Source organism: Dinoponera quadriceps, unplaced genomic scaffold (assembly GCF_001313825.1).
Source record: "Dinoponera quadriceps isolate SergipeBrazil2010 unplaced genomic scaffold, ASM131382v1 scaffold1846, whole genome shotgun sequence".
Taxonomy (NCBI): domain Eukaryota; kingdom Metazoa; phylum Arthropoda; class Insecta; order Hymenoptera; family Formicidae; genus Dinoponera; species Dinoponera quadriceps.
The window spans coordinates 454,204-473,565 of record NW_014556140.1 but is presented as its reverse complement, the minus strand read 5'-3'; the positions used below and the strand labels follow the sequence as shown (position 1 = coordinate 473,565).

Below are 19,362 nucleotides of genomic sequence, written 5' to 3'. Positions count from 1 at the left end.
ATCTTCGAAGGCTACGCCTTCTAATATATATATGTAAATCCAGTGAGCAAGGAAACATTGATTACCGTCGCGCAAAAATAAAGTCAGTTTGCTCGAAAGTAAACGGAAGTCGCATCAACGGGTTTACATTGTGACATACACACGGATACTGTCTAAACAATGTTTATTGTTATCCTTGTACTTTTGACTACCATTTGCTCATGGAGTTAATTACAGCTTTCAGGGGGGAACGTACAACAAGTTGGCGTACACAAAGTTGAAACCGATGATTGCGCATTTTTCACGATTTTTTTTTCTCGCTCTCTACTATCGTTATCGTACTATTTTTTTTCCCTTCGTCTTATTTTTTTTTTTTAATGAGAAAACGCGATCCTCTATTAACAAACTACAAAAATTTCTACACATACAATAGATAACTATATACAAAATAGTATCCTTGGCATCGTGAGTCGCAAGTTTGGGCAATGGAACGCGCGATCGTCAACGCCCACGATCGCTCGCGCTCGAGAACACGATATTTTTTTTTTTAGCAATTCATTTTTAGAACAGGTGTTCCTGTGACACTTGCGGTGGACATACATAACAATGAGCGACGCGATTTGCTTGAAGAGAAGATGCCATGATCTTACCACACTTTTTCTAGATTTTTAGGCTACTAATTCTCGTTTATACCAAATGGAAACATTCAGGCTCGTATTACTTTAAAACTGTACATCTTTTTTCGAGCGTCTAATGCGTACGAAAAAGAAAACAATTTTATTGCTGTGACAAATGTAATGTTTCTCGTCATTCCCGGTGGAAAGCTCTGTCCAATCTTTACGAGGGAATGATCCTAATATAAATTCTTTCCTTTTTTTCACCTCATGTGTATGTTCGATTTTTGTTGCACACACACACACACACACACACATACACACGTCTAAGAAACGGTTTCGTGTTGCACCGGCTGCACTATAAAATCGCTAACAACGATATGAGAAAATTCTTGTTGAGTCTTGCGAATTTCGGTTAAAAGAAAAAAAAAAATACGATACAGATATCTTTGAAATCAAATATTAATGTAAATTCATCATTGGCATCACATTTATTACGTTACATGTTCATTGCGTAAATTATGCATCCTGTAAGTTCAACTAAAGCTATTGGTCTGCAAGAAAGAATTTTCACCGAAACACGTTCGGAAACACACTGAGGAAAAAAAAAGAAAACGACGGCTAGACTCAATTATAACGAGAATGCAATTTTATAGTAAATAATATTATAACTAATCGTAACTTATCTTTAAAGCAGCTTCGAGAGTGTTCTCACGCGAAACATATCTTTTCCCGGACACGTATTTGCGTAACGAACGGAAATGCGACATACAACTTCATGCTCGCGCTGCTTGTATTCTTCAGTAGAAATCTTCATATTTTTTTTTTTTAATGCGATGTTAACACATTCTGAACTTACTAGTAGTGATAAACGCCGGTTTATCAATATCTGGCACTTAATGGCAGATTGATGGTACTTCGAGGGTTATTGGGTGGCTGAATTTGTCTGTTCATGAAAAACTCGACGTGGTGACGCGAAAAAACTGCAACACAAAAAGGAGAGGGGAGACACTCTAACAATTATTGTGTGAACTGTCACCGGTTATTCGCCCAAGCATGGTTTCAAGTGCTAAACTCTTATCACTAATCAAAGATGCAACCATCACACGTTATCACGGACAGTGAAAAAAGTTATAAAACGGAGTCTTGATCACTTACTTTCGCGTCGGTCAAATCTTTTACCGTTTTTGTCTGATTTGTTAATTTCTTCTCTTCCCTTTCCTTCCCTTCCCTTCCTCTTAAGACTTTTTTTTTTTAATTCACTAAGGTCGCGTGCACGCACACGTGCGAGCGTGAAAAACCAAGATTATAATCTTACGTCGGTGCGCATCCTCTATACTATAATAAATAGACAATGCAATATCTATTTCTTCTCCTTGTCCGCTTCGGCGATTTCCTTCTTGACAGAAACTTTATTGTCGGATTTCTTGTCCTTCTCCATTTCCGCCGGTTCCTTCTTCACCTGGACTTTGTTATCACCCCACCTGGTGTCGGTTTTGAATTTGCTCTCCAACTCGGAACCGTTCATCTCTCCGCCGACTTTCTCGTCTTGAATTTCCACCACCTCTACCTTCCTCGCATCGCCTTGCATCATCTTCGCGGCTATGTGATACATATTCTTCACTGCGGTCAAGTAAGTATGGCATTCAGTCTGTAAAAAAGAAAGAAAAAAATACCAGGAAATAACTCCACGTTTATACTCGAGAAATCGGGAAATGCATAATATAGAAAAGTCAGCACACTCACAGAGACTTTTTTGAACTTTTCTTCCGTGCCTCGCAATTTGTCTTTGTACATCTTCAGATCTTCCGTAAGACCTTTAATACTATTGGCTTGCTTCGCAGATTTCTCATTGACTACGTTCAGCTCGTGCTGCAGCTCCATCATGCGATCCTCGGTGTCCAGACGCGCTTTCTCAGATCTTTTCAATTGACTCACGAGTTTCTCCACATCCAGCAAGGAGCCTTTGTATGTAACGATGCCTTCCGGAGCCATTTCTTCGTCGCTTCTCTCCAAAACGCAATCCTCCCTGCGTGCTCTCTTCGAAACCGGTCCGCTCCCGACAAATACGGGCAACAATTTTTTATTTCCTGTGAACGTGAAAAAATGCAATAAATCATCGGTCTGATTTGCGCAAGAAAGTAAAAGAGAAAGAAGCAAGATAGCAGGCTAGAGCACAAATGTTAGTTTTGATTTATATTGAAAATATGTTGAGATACATTACCGAGAGCAAGGGAACGCAATATATCTTCCTCGTTCTCCGCTTTGGTTGTATCGCCCCTATCCCCTTCTTTATCGTCCTTCTTCTCATCCTTGGAATCGTCTTCCTTCGACTTGTCCGTTAACTTGCGATAATGCAAGGAATCTCTCGTAACGACTTTTTGTACTAGCTTTCGGACCTGAGCTCTTGACAAATTCAATCCCAGGGTATAAATAAGTTCCTCAATGTCTTTATCAAATATATATCCACAGTGTGTCTGATCGAAGTATACAAATGATAGCAGAAGGTAAGGATCGTGTGTGTACAGCTTCGTTTTTCTCTTCTTCCCGTCCTTGTCTCTGTCCTTTTTACCATCTTTCATAGAATCATCGTCCTAATATTGTTAAAACGTAAATAATTATAACTTCTATATCATAAACTTATATATAACAGATACACACTGTGACTAATATCTAGTACAGCACATATTCTGTTATACCGAAGAAAGTAGTTTTACACAAAAGAAAGAGAAAATAAAAAGAATAAGTTCTTACGTCCGACTCGTCATCTTCATCCTCCTCCTCATCATCGTTCTTCTCCTTCTCTCTATCCTTGTCATCTGCCTTACTCTTCGCGTCTCTGTCATCCTTCTTATCTTTGATCTCTTCTCTCTTCTTGTCGTCCCGTTTCTCATCTTTCTTACTAGACTTCTTCTCATCCTCCTTTCTCTTATCGTCCTTCTTCTCATCTCTTTTATCATCTTTTTTATCCTTTTTCTTGTCTTCGTCTTTTTCCTTAGATTTTTCAGGAAGACTGCACAATGCACGATATATGCGGAAACCGAAATCCCGCGTTAACATCTCATTGAACAGCTCGGCAAAAAGAGATACTTCGAAGGAATGTTCCTGTTTAAACAAAAGATTCATATATGTATATATATATATAATACCTTTCTTGAGTCTCTCGAACAGTAATTTATAAAATAAAAGGAAACCTTGGTATCTTCTGGTCTGTAATCCAACAATACGCTCAATGACATAACTGTACAGTCGAATTTCCCACTCTTGGCCATTCTAGAAGGATGAACAATAATGTGTGATGAATCGGGCAAGGTGTACCTTTTCTCGAGTACGGCTCGTTCGCGTTCGTAAAGTTTCCTCTTGTCTTCGTCATGCTGCAAATAATTTGACGAATTAACAGAGATCTCAAAGCTCTGTAAAAAAAAAAAACACTTAAAAATATCACGTAATTGAGAGATATTCGTATAATATATACGGAGCGTCCGATGCAAGACGTGCCAAACCATATAAAACACATCAAACTGAAAAATAAGACCGATATCCATCTTGTAAAGTACCACACAAAATTTCGGGTTATTGACGAAAACGATAGGCGAATCAGCGCGCGCGACGCGATGGGCGGATCGTCTTTCCTCTTCTTGCAGTAACTATGATTTATTATCCAAGCCACTTCTCAGCAGACTTTAATAATGTTTGCCAATAGATCTCGAGCATCTTTTCAGCATTCAGATTGTAAGTAAATAAAGTACAAAGTGCCAAAACCGTGAAGATCGAAGCACCCCGCAAACATGGATCTCAACTGGATGTTTAACGGTGCGTTGCAAAGGCGATTTTTCCGAAAAAGACCATGCGTGCTTGGAACTCGTGTGCAGAAAGACGCTTCATTAGTAAAAATTACATTGCTTTAATCACGATTCGAATTTTGCACAGCCCATAAGCGTCGCTTCTCGACGTGCTTTGGTTCGAGGAAAGGTTTCAGCATCGTGAGATGATCGCCTCGTTTTTGCCACCTTTTCAGTCATTATACTGATGTTCACTTCTTTTTTGGCCAATAACTTTTGTCCTTGTCGCAATGTCAACAGAGACTTTCGCCGAAACAACTTGAAGATGACTTTAACTTCTTTCTCCGACGTCCCTCGCGCGTTTTTCCTCTCTCGGGAAAATCGTCGACATTTTTCTGTTCTTTATATCGTATCACCCACTTCCGTACGAAGTCTTCTGACTTATGGATATATTCAGCAGCAGCTTTATAAGTCATTTTAGGTCCTTTACTGTGAGTACACAAGAACGCTGCCTCGAAACGTTTAGCAGTTACGGCACGCTCATTTTAGAAATCACGTGTTCTTGTCACAATGGAAAGCAATACTGGCGTCTCTACAGCGCACAAAGCGCCTCACCTACTTTTCAACGAATGCCACAGTAGTAGAGTCTCTCCTAGTAGTTTCCTCTCGAAGCCGACGCTCTTGTGTGATAGACTATATGCTCGTTACTTACGTCTTTACTGTCGCGGAACTTCTTATCATCCTCTTCTTTCGACGGTGGCGAGACGTCTTCTTCGTTTTCGTCCGCCTCGTCCTGCCGTCCTTCTTCTTTGGCTTGCTCTGACTTTATAGTCTTCAGAAGTCTCGCCAGTAGTTGTGACTTCAGGCCTTTTGAGCTTAAATTGCGAGCCACCAATTCTTGACGCAAATCGTTCACCTGGAAGACAAAAGATACATTTGATAAAAAAATAAAAAATAAAGCAAAAAATAGTATATCAAGGTGTTGCTTTCTTTTATATTGATCTGGAGAAAGAGTTCGTTCTTTACCGGAGACATTCGATCAAGACGTTGGAAATACTCACATTCATCGATTTGGGATCTAGTTCAGAATAGTGCGTGGGATCCTTCTTCTCGGGCAGAGAATCATCCTGAAAGAAGAGAAGACACGTTAGTGAGGCGGAAGTAAAGAAGCCAGAGAGAAAACTACAAAACAGAAGCAGCCCCTATAACGAAACGAAACCACTCCCTCCTTCATTCTTTCATCATCACTCTCTACTTTTTTCAACACTCTCTCACATCGTAACGATGTACGCATATATCTTCATTCACGATGACCTTCAAGTATGACTCAAGTAACTGCTAGAATCTCATAGTGTCCTGGCTCTGGTGTCTGTGTGATCGATAGGTCATGGATAATATCAATAATGTTGTAGTATATAACGATGATTAAATGAGGATTTTTTGAATGATTTCTCAATGTTGGTGAAGGTTTCAGGAAAGGGAATGGCTCAGCTGCGCTCTTGCTCCGAGCTAGGCTTGCTTGCTTCTCTTGTTAATGCAATGTGACTGCCATTGGCTAAGGGAGCGATACATTACCCGTCGATCCTCGTTTGCGACATTAAATAAGCGTTTCAAGAGTTCTCGTTAACTTACACATAGAGAATAATAAAGAGGCCTTAAATACATAAGCTACCATGTATGTACATTCGGATTTTGCCTTATTAAGTTTTATATATATATATATATATAAGCTAGGTCTTGCAACATCGAGCGCAGGACTTGTTCCATAAAATAAGACGCCTCAGTTTACGGAAAAAGTCCAACAGACATTAAAGTCGCCCACTAATGACACAAGTGTAATCGTTCTCGGGGTAATTTACCGTCGTCTAACGACGCCAACCATATACCCCGTTAATGGGACCTAACGTACCTAGACAGCGAATTTCTTTTTGTTTTTTTTTTTAACCGACGGCGAAAGCGATCTGTCGTATAAGAGGTAACAAAGGCGAGATTACAATGCCCGATAGAGATCAACCTACTGATAGGATCGATGGACAAGTATAGCCTATTGAAAATCCAGTTTAGTAATGGGGGAAACAGTGGAACACGAATATATAATAATAATAATAATAATAATGTAATAAAAAGATATGTAAAGTAATATATATATATATATATATATATATATGGGATGGTGATTGGCAGTGCCTTTTGATCAGCGACGGCAGCCTCATCAGTCTCATTGGCGACATCCAGGTCGTCGGTGTTAGAGGCGGCACGCAGTAACTTTCGCTCCAGTTGTCTCTTATAGCTGAGTTGCAAGCCGTCCCATTCCAATCTGGTAGGCACACAGCTCCAAACATCTGGGAGAAATAGTATGACGGTTTCAACGCGAGACGGTACCACTCGCCCGGACTTGTGGGTCGTTTCTGCGCGTCTGTAGTAGAGTTCCAGGAAGCGGTACCTGTGCCGCAAGGAAAAACAATACCCAAACGTCAACTCAAGGTTAGATGCCGCTTAGCTTGTTGCCTTATATGCTAAGTGTGTTCGCTCGCTTGTTCGTAAAGCCCACGCACTGCATACAAAGCCACGTGTGTATCGGCGCACAACGTAGAATAGACCATTTGAGTAAGCACAACTGAGGTGGGTATCACAATATCATATATGATAAGAATAATAATAATAACAAGTGATGGCTTGTCTGCCGCGACTCTGTCCGTAAATGTCATCGTCGGAGGGGGGGTGTGCTCGAGACCGGGATCCAGTGCAGCAATCTCCGTTGGTCGCTCATGTGTTTTGAGCTAATACATACCTCCCGCCTCCACTGCAGAGAGAGAGGGAGACTGTGCTACAACCTTAGCTTATCAAGTCAGAACTGATATTAGAAGTTACTCTCCGTCGTGATCATCATCGGTGGATAAGCACGCCTACCGGATGGTACCTTAACTCTATGGAACTTAACGCCATAGTCGTTCTATCATGATCTCTTTCTTTTTTCTTTCTTTCTTTCTCTTTTACAGTAACTTGTCCTTCCACGTCGTAGGAGACAATTCTAGAAAACCCGTCTAACCCTGGACGATAAGAAAAAAAAAAAGATGGAACTTTTTAAGAGATGAAAAGTAACCGCAATCATGACCTTCGCGTGACGTTTACGAAAACTACATCGTCGGAAATGCAAGATGTGCAAGTGGTAACGAGAAATTCAGCGATATCACACCGCTCTTTTCTCCTTTTTCCTTTTCGTAACGAATCGGAGCTTCAGGATTAAAAAAAAAACTGTCTACAAAAGTGCTCCGGACGTTGAACGAAAGGTATATATTACTACTTGAAAAAGCGTACCACTGTGTGCAGCTGGACAAATCTATGCCGGTAAGCGCTTTACAGGTCCTCACAGCCGTCCGAATCAACACGGAGGGATCCTTCTCGGGATTGGGTCCGTCTAAAGAGGGGCTCCACGGGCCGCCTATGGCCATCGTCTCATTTTTGCCCCGCAAGCCTACTAAGAAATTTATAAGGCGCGTCGGATGAACGTAATCGCGATCGGGATCTCTGTCTTCGGAAACGCCGCAACACCTTTTGTATATCTCTTCCATGGCGGGCATAGATATGAGCATAACCTAAAAACCAATTAAGGAATATTCAGTGAGATCAATTCGTCGCTTGCTCGCGCGACTACAATGCAAAACACGTATGTATATATGCGTATATGTATATGCCAATTCCCTCCTCGCGCCAACAATTAATTGTTGGCGCGCCAGCTGAAATTTTTTTACACATATCGCCTCTCTCTCTCTCTCTCTCTCCCCTACAATCGCACGATCGCAACAACAACGCACAACTTTTAACAGACCTTTGCAGAAAACAGATAATCCGCATCAGAGGGTTCTAGTACTGCTGTATTTTCGTTACAAGGATCGACGTCTTTATGCATAACATGGAAAGAGCACGGTTTATTAAGTGTAAATGGCATGTGCGGCGGAAAGGCGTCTACCCATCTGAAGTTAGTGGAAAAGAAGTCGCTAGGAATGTACATATTTTGATAGCGTCTTCTAATCTCAAGAACGTCTGCTTCGGGCCTGTGATATAATAATAAGCAGCAATAAAACATCGCCGACAATCTGGTCGAATGGGAAGTAAATTGCATGCGCACGCATACTTACAGATCGAGCGCTATTTTCGGTATTTGCACCATGTAACGCGGCACGACCCTCGTGCGCCGACGGGGCCTCGGCGATTTGCTTCTTCGCGTTCGCGACGGGCTTCGGTCCTCCTTCTTCTCGCGTTCCCTTATTCTCTCCTCGCGGCGACGCTTCCTCTCAATATCTTCGTCGTCGTTCCTCCGCTCGCGAGGAGACCTCTCTCTCACTCTACCGACCTTGTTGCGGTTGCTGGTAGTATTGGAATTTGTTGTACTCGTTGTAAACCTACTGATAACGTAACATCACGTTGAGAAAATCTCACCGTGGCGCGCAGAAGATATTTCAGCTCGTAAATTGAAAAACTTGATCACAGCAAGGCCGAGATATCTCGTGAATCGATGTTGGTTTTTTGCTTGTTTACTAACGTTACCAGTCTTTATTTATTTATATCTATATTATTCGTATTGCGTAATCTAGTTCAGCGCTCAGAATTACTTGCACTGCTCTCACCTGCCCCAAGCTAAACGATCGATAGTCGCAATACATAACTTCAGGAACGACAAATCTCCAGAGCCTGCGAGGCGCTCCTTAATTACTGAGAAGTTCTTATCGAAACTACCGTTATTGTAATTGTAATAATCCGATTACGTTGATAATATGTAGAAGTAACGCGTTACATTAAGCGTCGCATAACCCAAAGGAGGAACGTGAGAGGCAAGAGGAAGAAAGGCAGGAGCTGCCCTTGAAAATCTTCTCGAAAATGTAAATTATTCCGAGTACCGATCCAACTTAATTTCTGTGAATAGGTATGTTACGTCACCTGTTATTAGGATTTTCAGTGGGCGGAGGCACAGCGTTGTAAGTGCCCGATGTCTTATTCGGCTGCTGCTGTTGTTGCTGTTGCTGGCGATTCGGCTGATTAGTTTGCTGAGTGCTCGCGCTGTTGTTATTATTGCCCATAGCGAGCACTTGTATCCTAGTAGCGATCCATTTGAACGGCATAGAAGGATTGTATGACGCTTCCACGAGTACACGGTCCCCCACCACGGGAGTGGAGCCTTTCACGCACGCACTGGAAGGAAAAGACGTTTAGTGAAGTGCAAGGAAGAGAGATGAGCGCAGAACGTTCGCTTGTGTCCCTTTCTCTCTTTCTCTCTCTCTCTCTCTCTCTCTCTACCTATTTTGGAAAAATACATCCTCATCCACAAAGCCAAAGCTGTCGTGTACTCTGGTGACAGTGCCAGTGAAGACTCTCTGCTTTGTAGACGACGAGGATACATTCTGTTGCACCTGCTGCGGGACACCGGCTACGGAAGGTTGAAAAGCATTTGTGTTCAATGCTCGCGGCGTTGGATAAGAAACTGTGGCAACTTGTGGGTATAGCTGACCAGGCATACCGGATGGTAAATTCGAGCCAAGGGTAGCCATTGACGCCATGGTAATGTTGGGCTGTGGGAAACACACAGACTGATTCAAATTAATCTTGCGACAGGCGATCGATCTCATCGTTAGCTATGCGGGGACAAACTGTAAAATTCACCTGTTGCAATCCTAGACTTTGTTGATAGACCTGTTGGGTTTGCTGCTGGTACTGTACCATAGGCTGTCCTCCGATACTACCCATGGCTTGACCAAGCATAGGTTGTTGGATATTTTGTATACCTTGTCCTTCCACAAACACAGCCAAGAGTTATTACAGTTAAAACATTAGGTCTATTCTTTGTCACCGAACTGGTATGCACTTTTTGCGACTTAAGGAGAAACAAATATACAGCTGTGACTTTATATGGTAAAAATAAAAAGGGGAACAGAACTAGCTGTGCAGCTGGTTCAGCCATAAAGAACAGACCTGCTAAGTTGCGGTAACAAGTATCAACGGCTTATATAAAAAAAAAAAAAAAAAAAATACTAAGGAACAGAATAATTCTGAATACTACGTCAGTTCAAAGATAAATTGCACGGAACTTGACGAGAGAATGACTTCGAGAGATCGGATGAACGGAAAAAGTAAAAACCAAAATCTTGCAAGATACAACTAATGATAACGCACACAGAAGATAATGCCGACAATGGGAAGCGAGAGCCGGCGAAAATTAAAGAACACACAATGGTTACTGCGAACATCGCCTCGTCCGAATGATAGTGCATTTTATCTCAAGGGTCATCAACGGGCAACCGCAAGACGAATCATGACCGATCACGAGCGAGACGTCGTGCGTGGCGTAAACGCGCATGCAGCTTGCATAACAGAACGGTCCACGAGGAGTATCGTCGCGAACGAGCGCTCGTTGACTCGCCGCGGCGGAGAATTTCGCAACATTGTCCGCATTGCGCGCTGCACACGAGACGACGACGACGACAACGACGATGACGACGACGAGGTTTCGTCCGCCGTTCGCGCGAAAAGCCTATTGCTCACCTGCATTGCGGACCCACGGCGGGTTCTTGCCGCCGCCGAACGGAGACAGATTGCTCATTCTGCGTGAACCTACGGCCTATGTGACTTAACAAATAAACGCGCGTACGTAAAAGAGACAGGATCTGGACAGACTCGCGTATAGCGTCCTTCATTCGGGAGCCATGTTTTCGTACGTACTATGCAAAGCGAGTCTCGTGCTCGTTCGGGCGAGTTCGTCGAGTGTTTCCGACGACGTACACTAGGTGGTCTGTTCTTTTCGGCTGCGCTGCGGCCGAACTGTTACGATGCCGCTACGTTCTCAGCGGAAAAGTTTACGAAGGTTGGTATTCTTAGCAGAATTTTATATTTAAGGCCGTCTTAAGTTGATTTTCAGATGTACGGGCTCATTTCATTGGCTACGAAGCATCCGAAGATAAACTTAAAACGATCTTAAATATAAGATCTGACTATCAGCCAAAGCCGCTTTGTAATCATTGTCCATGGTTGGAGTATTCTTTCAGATTTTCTGTAAATCTGGGAGAACGCACCAATCGGAAGCAATTATCACAAAGCGTTTACTAAATTGTTTTTTTTTTCTACTGAACTGATGCGATAAGTTGGAGCGAGACAAAATATACTTGTTTCACTCTAACTTATCGCAGCGGTGTTCATCACCGGTGCAGCTAAAAAGAACAGGCCAGAGGTGTCGCTCAAGTCGTTTGATAAAATGGCGGAAATTCTCTCGAGGGAGCTGAGTCGTACGAATTTCTGCGATCTTCGACTGCAAGCAATGGCTCTTCAGGTGCGGTTCAAAGCTTGGTAATTATGAACTCATTCGGGAGAAAACGTTTCGTAAAGATAAAGAGGCTCTGTTCGACTCGTCGTTCATCGGCTGCTCCTTTTAGCTGCACTTTCCGTATTCCCTAGGATGTTTCCTCTCTCTCCTCCGTTAAGGTCGGTATTCACAGTTAGATCTTATATTTACGACCATCGGCTACGAAGCATCTGAAGATAAATTTAAGACGGTCTTAAATATAACCTAACCGAACGCGCTTGCAAACAGAAACTGCCACTTGAATTCCAACCATTGCACAGAGTAGACGAATCTCACGTTCCGTCTGACGGAGTACTTTACGATCAAGAAACACGGGTATGTCGGTTTACCGTACCTACGTCAGTTTCGGTATTCTTCCTCCACACGAATCAGAAGAAAATTAACTCAAAATTCTTTCAATCTCCTCTGTTTTTAATTTCTATTTGACTGAGTATTTTATTATCAATATACTTGGGAAAAATGATCATATATGATTACATATAATTATACAAAATCATATATGAATTTTGCCTACTATGTAGTTACATATATATAATCACAGATGTCCATACGAAAAAAATTATGTTACGTCATTTAATTAAATGTCGATATCATGCGCTGTCAGAAGCACAAATAGCCGTAAGCGCTTACTTCAATTATATTTGCATATAATTTGTAAACAACAGTGTTTTTTTTCCCCATGAATATATAATTATATATAGTCATATATGAGCAAATTTCATATACGATCTTTTTTTCCGCGGGTAAACACGAATAGATGATTAGCAGCCACGCACAGAAAGAAACGCAACGACTGTGAAGTCAATTGCGGATATCCGAGATAAGAAGTTCCCATGACCAACCGACCGACGAAACTCCCGTCGGTCCCGTTTATCTCGCTCACTTTTCAGGGGTCCGCACACATAGCCGAAATTGCCACTGTCGCGCGATGACGCTCGGTCGCACACGGGACACACAAATCTGATATTATAGTCGAACCGACTTTATCCTATCGTTTCTAGCACGGCCGCCACCGACGACTCTAGCAAGACATTAGCACGTGCCTCACGTGCGGAAAGGCGTCATCGCGTCTCCTTATCTCGGCGCCACGCGACCGCCTCGTCGCTCGATTCTATTTACGAACAATAAGCACGATGCTCCTATCACGCCACAGCCCGCCCGACTAGCGCTGCCCCAGTTTCACACTTTGTCAATAATGATCGCCTCGGAAGTACCAAACAACTGCGGTCGCTCGCTCGCTCGCACTTTAAATGCAGAAACGCATCCCCGTGTTAATGCGCGACGCGGCGGCGGTGTCGACTCGGTTGCTGTCGTCGATTCCGCTCTAATAATACATTTGTTTACGCCGACGATCTCACTTAAAGTGTGTACGCACAAGCAAGCTGAGACGCGTCGCGGTCACTTCGACAACACGATGATATCGACGTCGTGTCTGCATTTCCGCAGAAAACGCGGTAAGGATGATAGCTCGGGAAGTTTTCAATATAAGATCTGAATACCAGCTAGTATTACGTTGTGTCTCTTCTCGTTCTTTTTATTTCCACACAACATACTTTATCCGGGGACGTCCTACGTTCTAAGGATGCCCACAGGACGTCCCCGGATAAAGTGCGCTGTGTGGGAATTGATTCTTTCACAATACTTTGGCAGAAATGTTTTCGAAGAAGGTGAAAACGAGTAAAATCATAGTGAAACACAAGTATGTTTAATTAGAAGCTCACGCACGTATAGATCTGGTGATACCAACTAATATTGTAAAGCAGTTCGCACTGGAGAGCAATATCAAACGGTATCGTCGGCGGCTTTCTTTTTTCTACGCGTTCTAACAGGTTGCAGAGAGACGATATGCATGTAGCTCAATTCTCGCTCTCTTCGTTGTTCCTCGAAACTGATCTTGTTTAAGAGAAAAGGGCCGGTATTCATCATACACATAGCGCCAAGCGGCGCCAGGAATACGATGGCGATCACTGAAATCCTCACCACGTCCAAAGCCAATTCGATTTTCGCGGGGTCGCCTTCATGCCTAGCGCGTTCAAACGCCATCGGCGCCAACGCTGCCTGAATTTCAAATTCAAAACGTTAACATTAGCGATACTTCTTAATTTATGAGTGGCACACGGTAAAATTCGCGAATCCAATGTAATTTTGAGGGAAACATGACGTAAGATTTGTTTTTACCTGTAGCGTTCCCTTCGGTACCCAAGATATGGCAACGAAGAGACGTTCTTTCCATGTAAAAGGCATCCTCAGCGTCGTTAGAAAGGCCGTAGTACTGCGCGTCTGAAGGAATAAAATTGTGTGTGAAATGTACAGCGTATGTGAAAACACACATAAATTCCCACAAAATTCGCAAAAATTATAAATCAAATAATTATCACATTTATCAAGTTCCATATCGTGTAACGTTTTTGGTAGCAGCGTGAATTGAAAGCCGCGTAAAAATGGTCCGTGTTAAATTATTTCTCATAATAGTTCTTATATAATCGAAATCATATGTATATTATATATCATTTATTATCGTACAAAATGTATTATATAAATTACTTATTATTATTTATTATTATAAATTTACCAATACTCCCACGAGAGTACAAGCGAGATATATTCCGAATCTAGATACAACCCAGTTTCGGAAATCAATGTCGGCACCGATCACTCCTCCTAAGATCGGCTGCACAAAGTACCATAGGAAAAAAAATGTTTTGCGATAAGGCGTCACCTGAAACATAAAAAGAATAAACAAAATCACTCACTTCCCTTTCATGGAACATATCAATAAAACTAATACGTGGAGTGATATATATATATATAATTTTTTTTTTTTTTCTGAAGTATATCTAAGTTTTCTTATTAATTGGTTTATTTGCTAAGAGTAAAATTTTATTTCGCCGTATATTTAAACAAACGTCTCATTTCTGTCAAGTAAACCTTACATTTGACAAATAAATTCCTAAGTCTTTTTTCCTCGGTGTATAATAGGTAAACTTCAATGCATGTATTTCGATGAACAGCGCATTCATTATTGATATCATACGATGTATCCGTGGATACTTACGTCGTAGGAAACCGATAAGATTCTCCATCCGTTAATGGCTATGAACGATAATATAATGGTAGCGAGATACCCTCCACCTGTAACCGCCAGTCTCGACGCTGCCGTGGTGCACATTAAAGATGCGAAAATTAAACCGCAAATTCGGTACCACATTGCGTATTTCTGTGGTGGTGATGTGCAACATAAAAATATAACGTAAATAATAAATCGTACATAGAACGCTCATCCCTCAGACACACGACTTTTTGCTTTTCATTCGGCGAGAGGAAACATTTCCTTCAAAATATCTTCACCGAACGAGAAGTGCAAAATTCACGACGAAATCGCGATGATTGTTCCTTTCTGTATTCCACATAACGAAATTAGAAATGATATCTGTGTAACAGATATTAATCGGTCATACGTGCAATTTTAGTAGGCTGTAATAAGCCATTTGATTTCGTCTAATTTCATAGCACACGCGAGCGATATTTTAATAAAGCGCCGTGGGAAGGCGTTAATAAGTCTGCTCTTGTTAGTTCAAATCACACGAACGTGCACTCGCACTCGCACGTGACCCGAATTTCGCGTACTCCTGGACGCGGGGAAATGAATAAAGTACCTACGTGATTGCGATGAGGGAAAAAGGCCAGGGCGAAGCCCAAGATAATTCCCACTATGACTCCCAGGAGGAAATCTCGAAACCCGCCGGGGATATAGGACCACCATTCTGTTCTTCTGTCATCTAGGAAGATATATGGCTCACTTTATGGAAAGCTCTCTGTACGTTTTAGGCCTTTTTATGTTTGCTCGTTACCACCTGAAGGTGCTTAGTGTCACAAAACGCGCTAATGCATTACGGTTATGGAAGAGTTGTTGCTCTTATTTAAGCTCCGTATATTTGATAAAATATCGACATATGCATTGTTTTTCACGAGACACGTGAATTACTTTTGCTTTTCACCAATTATTCCGTCCCTGGAACGGCGGAATATAGTTACAAAATAACATAAAAATAATTGCGCATCTTTATTCTGGAAAGTTTCACCCGTGAAAGTTTAAACATTTTTCCTATATGTCGCTCGCTCGAGAGATTAAAATCAAGAATCATCGGGTTCTAGCGTGTCGTCACGATGCTTCGCGATTTTCTCACGATCCTTGCGTACCGTTGCTAAAAACGAAAGAGAAGCAAATGGAGAACAGGGACACGATATGCACGTCGTCGATAGAAGCCGCCGTGCATAGTAAGCTGGCTAATCCTTTGTCTTCTCCGTAACCGCGTTCAGCTAAGGCGAGTATGCAGTTGACCGTCACTACGGGGGACATGCAAGCGACGATCGTCCTTGAAAAGAACTTATTATTGCGTAAATCTTCCTTACGCGTTTGTGTATGCGACAGAGCGAAAATTCGAATTAATAATCTATCTAATAATTAATGGATCTTTCAGCTTTGAGCAGGTTAATTTAACGCTGATGATATATTGTATGTGTTTGATGTATTTGATGTGCCATGATATATACATATATATATATATATATATATGTGTTTGATGTGTTTGATGTGCTATGATATATGTGTTTCGAGTGGAGTGAGTCACTTATTAACATGGATCGTTAATGCCACTCACCCCGTCATGAAGGACCAATCCCACGGATATTCGAGGAGGTATCTGCACAAGACGCTGACCACCAGCACCTCGACGGAGCACGGGACAAGCGCCAGGATCATCACGAACATCGGATGCGCCCTCAGAGCAGTTGTCGTCAGCTGGAGGCCAGCACGTACCATGATGAAGGTCAGGCAGAAGGTCCTAATCTTGGAGGTCGTGCCCGGCCCGAGCTCGTCGTGTATATTGTAGACGTCGGTGTTGCGCAATATTATGCCGGCTAGTAGCATGCCGAAGATGGGCGGTAGATGCAAGTAGGGAATGTAAGTGAGGCTCCAGCCGAGCGCATAGGAGAAAACGACCAAGATGAGAAGGCCGAAGATGCTGCCACCGGGTAACACTATGTCGCCCAGCAGGAAATACAAAACAGCCCAGGCCAGGAGAATCAAGCCGGTCGTGGTCGCGAGCCAGAAGAGATCCGCCCAAGTCAGCTGCAGGTCGAAGCACGCGGAGATCACGTCGGTCACGATGATTTCCCGCAACACCGGGTTGCAGAAGGTCGCACGGTGGCAGCAGGTGTTATCATCCCAGTCCTCGTCCGTCTCATTCGCTACTTGGCTCAGTCTAGGACGATGATTGACGGAGTGTTAATTTTATTGTTCGGTGTGTTGGAACGAAATGTCGAAGTATCTTTTTATTCGAGAGTATGGTGTAAGGAATGTCTTGGCACGCGTTTTCTCGCTTCTGACGTCATTAAACAGCAGGACAGTCGCGGCTGATTACTCAGAAGCCTTTAGGATTTCGTAGCGATGAGTTGGGGAATTAATTAATTGCCGCTTCGCTCACCTCTCTCGTGTATCAAATGACACTCGCGCAACCGTGGAAGTGGATGCAATTGGTAGATCCTTAGAAACAGGTTGCATAGGACACGATAAAGGCCGCTTTATCTACTCGTAACGACGCGACTACGTTCAGCAGAAGCCGGTCTTGAAGTTAAATTCGTTGTTGATTATTATGTTGTAATGTAAAAGGAATCGTCCACATTATTGTCATAATGAAGTTTAGCGTTGTCACAAATTCGCCTAGGAAAGATGCGTAAATGCGTGCGGATGTGACGCGCGGAATGTTAACTAACTTCGCGTCACACCTAAAGAGATACATTCATTGTGATTATTTCATTTTAAATCCTAACAAACTTTACCTTACGAAGGTAAACAAAATACGCCAAATACTTAAAAATATGCAAATATGTATTCAAGTAATATTGATCAAAAACAGAGAGGGAATCGGTTAAAATCGTCGAGTAAAATTCGTTGTTTCTGTCCTCAGAAGTCAAAAGTAATTCTTTAAATTTTTTAATTTCTCCTTGGCATTTTGTCGGAGGATCGCATTTTTATGTTAAAATAAACCTAAGATGGACGCTGTTAATGCTTCGATTGAAGAATTCACATTAATCTTGCCGTTGTATTGCCGGATAAATTTGAATATAATAATAAATGGACGTGTGTAACGAATTGCCGAAGGGAAATTGCATTTCATCGATTTGTTCGCAGGTGCATCACGTGCCGCCGAGTGTTTTGGAATCGTCCTGGACCAGCTTCCGGTTACTCTTTCGTACGCGGCGCTGCAATCTCATCTCTAAATGCAAATAGAAGCTATTACCGGCGATGTACCCGCATTTAATTTATTCCATAATCGAGACGTTTTCGTGGAATGTTCGCATTTCTACCTAAGCGGTGCCCTACGGAAATATCCTTCTCGATGACGAGGGGAGGTCATCGAGTCGGTCCGCCCGAAGGAGAAGCCCCGGTAAGAGCGGGACATGATAGACACTGCGACAGGCGAATGAGAAAGTGGGAGAAAACGAGGGAGGCTTTAAAAGGGGCAGCCGACTGTTCGGAGGGCTTCAAAGGATTCCGCGGATATTGAATAATTCCAGGTACGCGCCGTCTTATGAAATATTCCCGGTTAAAGCATAACTTTACGTCCGACCGGCCGGGATACCGCGTTTCGTCGTCGCGAAGCAATTACGACCGGCGGCCGAATGATCGCGCGTTTGCGGTTTTTCCTTTCGCTCACGACGATCATTCTTTCGTGCGTTTTGAGAGTTTGATTTTTATCGTCTCGTCTCCGCGCTAAATGCACGGCTTTATTACTTAGAGCGAAATAACCGCCGTGTCGAAGGTTCACCGTCAACGTAACTTTAAAGGGTCGCAATTTTTCACGGCCGGCAGTAATTTCGAGAAATTGTTACGAAAATCCTGCGGTAAGAAAAATAGCGCGCTCGCCTCTCATCCGCGCGAGAGTGTCGCGCAGGAAGTAGGTTTTAGTGCCTGAAATCGAGTTACCTCTTTATGTAGGTCGCTTATGATCGTATCGCGAACTTTTGGAGCCTCCGAAATTCGATGTGTCACTGGAGGACGACGGCTGAATGGAGAACGAAGCACAGCTCGCGGCTGAGAGAGCAAGAATTAGTAAACGAAGAGCCTGAAACCGTCAGTTTTTTTCGCCTCAGCTTGCGGCACGCAAGGTAACGTCTCGCAGCCGAAGTTCTCCGTCATCGTGGCCCACTTCCACTTTTTCGGATCGTGCGTACGGTGAGTCCGCTCTATTGACCACTTCTATCGGGGGGGATCAGCGTATGTATGTTGTGTGTTCTCTTCTCTTACAGATTTGTTTCTTTCGCTTTAATTCACTTAGAACTACTCGTCTCTCGACAGAAGATTTCTCTGAAGTTGATTATCATGATTTTTTTCTTAATATAGAACTTTCAATACAGCCACGAATAACTCTGAAATTAAATTAATAATAATAATTAATTAAAATTTCATTCAAATGAAATGCACCTTGATTTAAGTAAATATAAGCTGAAGTTTCGGCCCGCCTTTGTTTCATATGGTTTCATGAAGATTTCCCGATGTTCCTTCATTGATAATCCAAGAAATTATTGAGGTATTTGGGTCCGTGATAATATTGTTAGAAAGGCGATGGTTAAT

At 42.5% G+C, this 19,362-nt stretch overlaps 2 protein-coding genes across 5 annotated transcripts; both read right to left on the bottom strand.

Annotated features, from left to right (window-relative positions):
• Positions 1-146: 146 nt before the first annotated feature.
• Positions 147-12,980, bottom strand: LOC106746945 (cell division cycle and apoptosis regulator protein 1-like). 4 transcript variants are annotated; one of them, XM_014624122.1, is made up of 16 exons: positions 12,850-12,980; positions 10,913-11,896; positions 10,034-10,161; positions 9,671-9,942; positions 9,314-9,565; positions 8,515-8,781; positions 8,205-8,430; positions 7,694-7,971; positions 6,563-6,818; positions 5,437-5,502; positions 5,088-5,291; positions 3,788-3,967; positions 3,348-3,698; positions 2,818-3,187; positions 2,340-2,683; positions 147-2,244 (listed from the first exon to the last, which is right to left on the bottom strand). In XM_014624122.1, exons 2-16 carry the CDS (start codon positions 10,968-10,970, stop codon positions 1,957-1,959), a joined length of 3,540 nt encoding a protein of 1,179 aa, XP_014479608.1. In that variant the 5' UTR covers positions 10,971-11,896; positions 12,850-12,980; the 3' UTR covers positions 147-1,956. The 4 variants fall into 4 exon arrangements, with proteins under 4 accessions (XP_014479608.1, XP_014479610.1, XP_014479609.1 ...); XM_014624124.1 differs by lacking the exon at positions 10,913-11,896 and having other exon boundaries at positions 12,610-12,980; XM_014624123.1 differs by lacking the exon at positions 12,850-12,980 and having other exon boundaries at positions 8,515-8,778; positions 10,913-12,199.
• A 401-nt stretch (positions 12,981-13,381) lies between these two features.
• LOC106746922 (sodium/hydrogen exchanger 9B1-like) lies at positions 13,382-18,927 on the bottom strand. The gene is made up of 8 exons (XM_014624069.1): positions 18,854-18,927; positions 16,388-16,990; positions 15,927-16,102; positions 15,387-15,505; positions 14,782-14,943; positions 14,299-14,445; positions 13,905-14,006; positions 13,382-13,784 (listed from the first exon to the last, which is right to left on the bottom strand). The coding sequence occupies exons 1-8, from the start codon at positions 18,925-18,927 to the stop codon at positions 13,509-13,511; spliced, it is 1,659 nt and encodes a 552-aa protein (XP_014479555.1). The 3' UTR covers positions 13,382-13,508.
• Positions 18,928-19,362: the final 435 nt, after the last annotated feature.

Bases quoted from the DNA above. Each gene is read 5' to 3' on its own strand.
- LOC106746945 (XM_014624122.1), bottom strand. From the start codon at position 10,970: ATGAGCAATCTGTCTCCGTTCGGCGGCGGCAAGAACCCGCCGTGGGTC. The intron at 5,292-5,436 runs GTGAGTATTTCC...TTTGTCTTCCAG, and splicing joins TAGATCCCAAATCGATGAAT to GTGAACGATTTGCGTCAAGA. The intron at 2,245-2,339 runs GTGAGTGTGCTG...TCTTTTTTACAG, and splicing joins AAAAGTTCAAAAAAGTCTCT to ACTGAATGCCATACTTACTT.
- LOC106746922 (XM_014624069.1), bottom strand. From the start codon at position 18,927: ATGACGGAGAACTTCGGCTGCGAGACGTTACCTTGCGTGCCGCAAGCT. The intron at 14,446-14,781 runs GTAAGTATCCAC...TTTATGTTTCAG, and splicing joins TCTTATCGGTTTCCTACGAC to GTGACGCCTTATCGCAAAAC. The intron at 13,785-13,904 runs GTAAAAACAAAT...TTTGAAATTCAG, and splicing joins TACCGAAGGGAACGCTACAG to GCAGCGTTGGCGCCGATGGC.